At 30.8% G+C, this 9,099-nt stretch overlaps 1 protein-coding gene across 1 annotated transcript; it reads left to right on the top strand.

The window, feature by feature from the left end:
• Nucleotides 1-1,009: 1,009 nt before the first annotated feature.
• On the top strand, nucleotides 1,010-7,410 carry LOC136272690 (uncharacterized). Its single transcript, XM_066074798.1, has 8 exons — nucleotides 1,010-1,114; nucleotides 2,357-3,132; nucleotides 3,413-3,624; nucleotides 4,964-5,119; nucleotides 5,600-5,730; nucleotides 5,848-5,994; nucleotides 6,077-6,239; nucleotides 7,128-7,410. The coding sequence occupies exons 2-8, from the start codon at nucleotides 2,363-2,365 to the stop codon at nucleotides 7,331-7,333; spliced, it is 1,785 nt and encodes a 594-aa protein (XP_065930870.1). The 5' UTR covers nucleotides 1,010-1,114; nucleotides 2,357-2,362; the 3' UTR covers nucleotides 7,334-7,410.
• Nucleotides 7,411-9,099: the final 1,689 nt, after the last annotated feature.

Below are 9,099 nucleotides of genomic sequence, written 5' to 3' on the forward strand. Positions count from 1 at the left end.
GGTATTCTTAGATATCAGGACCACGTATTTAGTTTTTCCTTAATTTTACCAATGTGGTAAAGGTCTTTAATGGAAATCACAACCCGCATTCAGAAGTTCTATTCACTATTCGAATAGCGAATAACATTCCGTGGTCGGTATCCTTGCATTAAGTCTCTTGAGTGACTCAGGTGACCTAAAACATTATCATCGTATTGAAATTGTGCAACATGCAGATGATCTTACAAACAAGACATAAAAAACAGACTGTACAATAAGTACTAGGTCCATCATTTTTTTCTCTAGAGATCAGGTCATAAATAACAAAGGGCGAGTTTACTGATATACATATCACTTTACAAAAAATTACTGGGATTACGATTTACTTAGAAAGCTAGAATTTTGGGAGTTCGACGTTTGACAGACCGAATGTTGCAATGACCTGTATAAATTGCATGGTTTTTTTGTAGTTTGGTTAGTGAACCCTTAATAAGATTACAATTGTTTACATTCAAATAATACAACGACATAAAAAGGATTTTGATTGATTGTTTTAGTTCAAGAGTTTCATGTTTACTTTGCTAATTTCACTATTCTATATTTTTTTATCATGTCAGTTATGCAGTCGTTTCTCCTACACATAGCTCAAGATTTAAAACAACGCAGTTTTCAGTTTAATGTCTGACAGTATTTTGAACAAAATCTGCTGTGCCTCGATCAGTAGTATAAATTCTTTTTGAGGAGTATTTCCAAATGGAAATGTTTTAAATAAATGTCAAAAAAAAAACCTAACAAAATAATATTGGTAATTACTAATACTCTTCAAGAATGAAAGAAAAAGTGAAGACAGATACGATAAAAACGTAACGAAATATATACTTTGTAGAGTATTATTTTGAAGTTGCAGACAAAACATGATTTCTATAATTACGTTTATGACATATTTAAGGATTATTGATAAAATAATGACGTTTTCATCTTTTATTGACGAGAAATAGGGAACGGTGCGTTAACCTTACTATACTGTGATATTGACTACCATTAAACACGTTAATAGATATGATAGTGGGACTACCACTTACGTCACCGGAAATGACCTTGGGAGCATTATCTGGTTGGATGTTTTATTTTGCAGGTTTGTTTTGCAGACAGCTAGTATGATAAGAAATATAAATTTAAAAAAATGATAAGGCATTAAAGTTAACTTTCATCAATTTGATTTCTTTTAAGAATAGTTCAAAGAAATCAGTTTAAACTTTCAAAAATCGCCGAAAGTAAGAATGTTATGAATGATTCACTGACAATGAATTGTCATCGTAAAGTTAAACATTATATGCTTTTTGAAACAAATGTATAACCTAATTTTTACGCGTCGCCATGCATATGCTTTTATAAGTAATCTTATATCTAACTTCCATACGTTCGAATGTTAACTATAACCTTATTTGTGTAAAAAGGAAAAACGTCACATGACAACTAGTATAGCGATATGATACCAAGAAATGCAGCTAGATTTGTCGTCAGGTTTACGAACAAGGAAATCGATAAAGACCTACGTGTTTGCACACTGTTAAGTAAATACATTGTGCAGAGATAACAAAAATCTGACTTGTAATTGAAATAATTCTATTATGAAAGTAGAATTCATCGTTTAATGTATTAGATAATTTACATTCATTTATACTAACAAAGCTCTTTGAAGAAAATAATTTTGAGACGTGAGTTAAAAAAAACAACAACACATGAATAACAAATATTGATAAGTTTTTTATGATATTAGTCATGGACTCATTGGCAATTAAAAATTGTTAATTAGTAAAAGACAAAACTTCTAAATGAATTTAGTTATGTTTACCCGGGTTATTATAGATATAGTGTAGTATATCGATTTTAAATTCGAATTCACCCAGATAAGGTAACCTTTTGTCCGTTCAAGGTGTGAAATAAAGATAAGAAAAAATCTTTTACATTTCAAATCCTTTATTTACCCGGAAGACTACATGTATATATGATGACAATAGTTCAGAATAAATTTTGTTGCAAGCAAATAGACGTCAAAAACTGACCAAATCCAAGATTAAATTTACCCCCCCCCCCCCAAAAAAAAAAAGATGTCTTTAATCGGAAGAAAAAAATTAAACCATTTCATTCAAAAGTTCAAATCTCCCACAGCCCCAACCCCTACCCCACCCCCAAAACATTTTGCATGATCAACACCTGGCAAATATGATCCACAAAATTTTAAAATATGAACAGATTCCGTTTTTAATTAATTCTATAATAATATGTCTTCCATTTATCTACAATTAAATTCAAGACACGCAAAAGATTGTTCAGAACATTCAACAAGTAAACACTAGTTCCAATTGATTTTCAGGAGTTCATGGCGCAAAACACATCCGACAATTCGGAATGTTTGGCAGAATCATGGCGTATAGAAGCTTTAGAGGGGAAAACGGAAAAAACTGAGGATATAGCACGAGATGTTGATTCGAGAAAATGTCAGAATACTTCGACGCAAGAAACTTTATCAAATTCAAATATTTCTGGAAAAACATCCGATCCAGAGGACTTTTTAGTGCAAACGCACCATTTATCGTTGCAAACAGACAAAACATATGAACTTCAAGAACAGTCGGAAAAAGAATCCGTTAATTTAAACGAATTCCAAAATGAACCTTTGAAAAATCCAAACTTTCAATCAGAAAAAACAAGAGATGATTCAGCACATTTAATACGTGAAAAATTAATGACAAAATTAGAGGATTCAAATTATTCTTCAGAAACATGCCATCCAGAAGTGCCATCAGAACATTTAGCGTATCATACAGATGAAACATCTGAGGAAAAATATGAAGAAAAATCAGAAAATATAAAAACATTACAAGATAACGTTCCAGATTTGAAATTAAATCACCCATCCCAGAATTTGAGGGACCCATCAGAAGTAATTTCTCGTGATTTAAAGCATAACTTTCCAGAGACAAAGACACATGGGGATACCGGTATAACCGTTGCCCATGGTGAATTCAAACCTTCAGAACCAACAGATAACACCACCACTGAAAAGCAAACGCAGTCTGTTGAAACAACAAAGACAGTGTCTTCCTATGGACTCTTGATTCTGACAACGATCTTAATACTTGTTCATTTGTATGTATTTTTTGCCTTTTTTATAAACCAATCTTAAGCGTTGAAGCTATTTTTTATTTTCCTAACGAAAAATCATGGTTTATGTTAGGTTACATAAACCAAAGTCTCAAGCTTTTCTGATTAAAATGTGCTGCTAAAATTACCTTCGTCAAGGGATCTTCTCGATTAAGAATACACAAATCGATGTACCAATATTGTCAACACTTTAAAAAAGCCGAGAAAAACACATCATGAATTTAATAATTTCATTATCTATTTTTCATTTGCTTTCTACTTTCAGATTTACGATTGTTTTTATCTACAGTCGATTGACAGGGGATAATAAAATAACAACCGAAAATCTTTTAAACAAAGATAATACACATCCTGTAATTCAAATGAATGAAACCTGCGAGAGGATATTAAAAGAAATGCAAGAAGAGTTTGAGAAAACACAGACCATTACTGAAGATCATTTAAAAGAGGAGCGCAAGGAAATCACTGAAATGAGAGGTATTCTTGTTTTTAAAAAAAAAAGTTTCTTACAAAAATTTATTGTGTTTCACATTTATATCAGTTATTCGTCTTAGGAGTTTGATTTTTCAAACACAAATTCAACATCACTGTTTACATTAATCAATAAACAAAATGAGTACTCATTCTGCATCTAATTTAAATTCTATTTTAAAAGGACAATTATGAACACGTCTCAGCTGCCGGATGTGGATATCATTCTGTTGTAATGAAACTTTATGTCAATACCTTATCTTAACATGCTGATACTTCTTAATCACTTGAACAATTAAATGGTTCTTTAGTGTTCCATGTGGGTATGAAGGTAGCTAGCATTGCAGAAGAATTACTTGCTTCACGTTAGAATTAATAAAAGCATAAGGCGTATAATTAGCAGGTAAAAACGAATCATATAATGATGCAACATCATCAGAACACGAATGGTATTAAAATAAAACATCTTTACTTTTAAATTCTTAGTTTTTATGGTTATAAAAACAGCATTAATTTTGCTTTGATTTATTTAGAAATAAACAAAAAGACTAATTTTGTATACAACTCCTGTCATTTAAGCATTGAATGCTGATGTTTGGATACTAGTATCATTGGTTCTATATAACACACCGAGGCTGTGAATACAAATTGAATATAATTTGTCTGTACATCATTGTTGTGTTATACGATCGACTACATCGAAAAATAAGTATCCAATACAGTGTACTTATATTTATATTCACATTGATGTGAATTTGTATGAAGTATTTGTGTATCGTCGCTTTAAAGCCTTTATATACGCTCTGGGTCAGGGATATGAAACATAAATAGAGCAGTAATTTGAGCATGTTTATTTAGTTCGCATCCGCGACTAAAAATATAGTGCCAAAAACTTTGTAGAAAAAATCTTTTTATTTAACTAATAGATATGAGTTAATGGTTATTTTTTATGGGAACATATCAAATTGGTTCTGTAAGTTTGAACGTTTAATTTGTTCTCACAATAATGAATATACTCATAACACGTTATGACATTTATATTTGTGCTCATGGCGCATGAATAGGAAAAAATGAATTCACAGGAAATTGAACTTTGCATATTTCAATTCTAATGCAATCATTCAGTCGCACTGAATGTAAATATTACTATATCTACAAGCAGAATTTACAATGCGGTTGCTTCGAATCATATATGTACAAGCTTCTTAATGTTAAATAGTTTACGATAGGTTTAGGATACAATATAAATGGTATTGTGAGGCCTGGTAAGTAATTACCTCATTTCTTATTTATCTCAAGGAGTTTGCCAATTTAAGAAAAGTTGAAATATCTTTATCAATTCTAGGAAAAATTCAGTTTTTGGAGGGTATTCAATCAAAACTGCAAGTCCAAATGGATACTCTGGAGAAAAGCTGCAAAGCAATGGAAGAAAAATATTCGGAAATCAAAACTAATATTATGAGTTCCGAAATTAATTTCAAGAAAGAAATATACGATATCAGTAAGCATTCTTTCTGAAAATAGTCTTTATTACTTGAAGGAACCCAATTTGTGGGTGCTGTATGCATGGTAAACAGTCCATCCATCCGTACGCTCGTCTTATATTTTCTATTTTAAAAAAACTGCATGAACTAATTTACTGTAGGAATCTTTCCTCTTTTGAAATTATAATTTCTGTAGTATGTGTATAAAAATTTCACAGATCTTTCAAAATATCCTGTAGAAAATTATTTTTCGAAAGGAAATTATTATTTTCATTATCATTTATAAAATTTAAAAGGTGAAAATCTTGCCTGACAGGTGAGATACACCAATTACAAATAAATGTACAATCAAATATTATATTTAATATTTATCTATCTTTCAAAAGTAAGTTGATATCTGCAGAATTGTATCATTTTGTTGACAATAAACAGTCGATTTGATATTCTTGAACATCTTATAAGAACAAGAAACTCAGTATGATTGTTTTCTTTGGCAGATTTATACATAATACTGTTTCTGATTTTGATGATAATCGCTGTCATCTTTATGGCCCAAAAGGAACTGCTACATAGAAAATATCATGAGTCTGATCATGGCCAAAAACAAAAAGTTGGAGGACAGGAAACCGTATGAATAAAGCTACAATTACTACACGGAACAACTGATAAAAACTGTATAATTTTATGTCTCAGTTCTGGTCCTTCTTTAGTAGTTCTCTTTGAAACGGTTGTTGTTGTTTTTTAGGCTTTTTCAGAAGAACGCTTTGTGATGAGTATGTCACAAAAAGTTAAAGAAAATGGAATAAGTCTTATCAGCTTTAGTTCATTAACTCAGAATTTCCACAAGGAAATACTGAAACAAGTTTTGGAACCAAAAGCTTTGCCGTTACATGTAAGTTATTTATGTACTTCAGTTTCTTTTGCTTATCTACATTAACGCTTAGATTGATATTAAAATAAAGATTGTATTACAGACATGCGTGGTTGGAACTTTAAACGATTTGTTCAATATTAAGCCATACCAGGTAACGATTATCTTCGTGGACTCCAATGATAGAGACGTTATTCTGGAAAACCCAGAGACTGACATTGGAGATCTTAGGAGAAAAACTACCGAATGTCTATCGAAAATAAATTGTAAGTCTTATAAACAGTACGTTCATGAAGAAATAAATGATGAAAACAATAAACCATTTTCGATCGCTGAATTGATATTAAGTTGGTACCAGTATTTTACTTTCAAAAAACAACAACTGATTTTGAATAGACCATATCAATGTTTAACAAGGTCTTGTAGATCTCTTGGCGACGATTTCAGCTCGTACATATTTTTTTCTTTTGTTCACATTTTATACACTTTAGTTGGTGCAAGAGGAACTACTGTGTAGCAGATATTGCATTGCAGAAATTTTAAAGCTTATTTGCTCTTTTGTTTTGAAATATCAATGTGCTTTTTTAGAAGGGAAAAACATACATTCATTGCAACATTTAAACATTTCAAAAGATTCAACAAGTAATGATACTGTTCTCAGTGTTATTTTGAAAAGTTGATTCTGGGAACGGAACGTTCATGAATATGAAAAATGTGGCAGAAAAAACCAAAGAAGGGAAAATTCCTCAAAATTTTAAATCCGATAACGATTGATTGTCCTCGAATTACTGCATGTTGCCTTATTCAAGGTAAACAGTAAATGTGTAAGCACTTCAACGATGGCAATATTGTAAGCTTTCAAATGTTTTAGTCATTTAAGGATCACGTGGTTAAATTTGACTTTATCAGATTCACTGTCAAAATTGCAGAAAAAACCTCTTTCGTGGTTATAGTACATTTTTCACAATTTGGGATCTTGTAGTCAATATTTAAATTTGACTTTTGTTGATATTTAAAAAGAATTCATCAGTAATCGGTGTATTAAAAATGATTGGTTTGTGTTGACTTTTCGTTATTGCTTGGAATGTGCTTGTTCTTTGTTATCAAATTTAGAGAAGAGACTGATATTTCTAATCTTTCTTCTTGTTTACTAGGCGATGTCTTTTTGATCTATTGCAAAAACAAAGGGTCCCGGTCTTTGCCTAAAGATGAATTATACAATACCAGTCTACAATCAATTAATCAAAGGCCAATGCTGTCTACACTGAGTAATCAAAACAGGGTATTATCTGTGTATGACACCTTCCATCCCCAGCAAGTGAAGCTCTTGGAGGATCGCTTTAAACAGCTGGGATCCTAACAAGTCTGCTGTGATTTTTCCATAAAAATGATCAAGATAAACATTGTTGAAATATTCATGCCTTTTTTATTTGTATTGGTATTATTTATGTTTATTTTCAAACGACTAGTTTAATAATATTTACTATTAATGGATTAATAGATACATAATTGTTAACTTATATATATATATATATATATATATATATATATATATATATATATATATATATATATATATATATATATATATATGCACGCAAGTACATTATCAATGGTTAAAGTTACCTGTTTTAAAATTGTTTGGTGAAAATGTTTAAGCAAATTATTTCTCATTTTATAGTGACAAAAGCATATACACTGTACTCAACTCGAACGTTTACTAAGTTAGATTCACTAATAAAAGCCACCTTTGGCGTTGGATTTACATGGTTTCTTATATGTATACAGTGGAGTGAAACTACCGACCAAATTTTTTTTTTTACATCTACCAGGTATTATTCCCTTTATTTCTTACGGAAACTTGTATTTAATTAATAGCTCTATAGAAACAGCCAGACGGAAATCTACATCTATCGTTTGGTCTAAATCTACAGCGGCTGAAACTGACAAGAAACTGACAGGACTGAAATTGACACACCCTGTTTATCGATTGGTCGTAACCTACAGCGACCTCAGATAGGTCACGGACTGCACGAAATAATCGTGATGATGTTAGAATCAACAGGAGACGATTTGACTGTTTCTTTTTGCTAACGCACTTATGTACATTAACAGTAATATATATTTAGTGAATTTTACTTACTTTTCAAAATTAATTTATTAATAAGTGCAAAGAAAGATGTTAATATAAACAATAAAATACTTTCTTTGATGATTCATGCGGGTTATGAAGGTGGCGATCATTGCAGAAAAAATTTACATAACCCGCTAAAGTGGTATTTTTTCTTCAATGTCGCTACCTTCATTTGCCGAATGAATCACAAAAAAAAATCATTTTATTGTGATAGAAATAATGCATATATATAAGGTTTTTTTTCAAGTCTACAGCCAGTGTTTTATATGATAGATTTGCTAAAAAAAATAAACACTTTTATGCCCAAATGTTGTAATTTACCTCTCTTTTTTATTTCTCTCTAAATTTTGATTTCATCAAAAATTATGAATAAACTTAACATCATTATCCCTACAAAAACTATTTACAAAGTAAAATAAGAAGATTAACTTTGGATAGCAAATTCAAACACTATACAACATTTATTAAATATATGCAATGGGTCTCAGGTTAACTGGGTTTTTTTTAATTTTGCTGCACATACCGTGCACAAATTTCTGCCGCGAAGCAGATAATTTCCTAATTTGTAAATAATTTGAAACATAGACTCTATATTGTGATCATTTGAGACCATGAAATATTTGTGAAAAAAAAATCAAAGCAAATAATGCTGATCTATAGTTTCTTGCAATTACTGGACACATGCAATTTTATTATGTTTGATACTCTTGCTTTCCTTGTGTGGTAAGATTCTGATCCGCCGTTAAATTGATTAACAATAGACATCACATAGTCAAAGAGAGTTGAGCGATCTTGATAATCTTGAAAAACTTTAGGTAATTCTTCATCAACTGTAATGAGCTAGCTTAGATTACCCATACAATTAACCATGCATACAATAGGCTTACCTGTGAACACGTTAAATTTGAACAATTTTAACAAGAGCTTGGACTTTGGGTAGTTGGAGCCATTGCTCTTTGAAATCAACAAGATTTTTCTCGCTTTTGAGCTAT

This window comes from Magallana gigas, chromosome 2 (assembly GCF_963853765.1).
Source record: "Magallana gigas chromosome 2, xbMagGiga1.1, whole genome shotgun sequence".
NCBI lineage: Eukaryota > Metazoa > Mollusca > Bivalvia > Ostreida > Ostreidae > Magallana > Magallana gigas.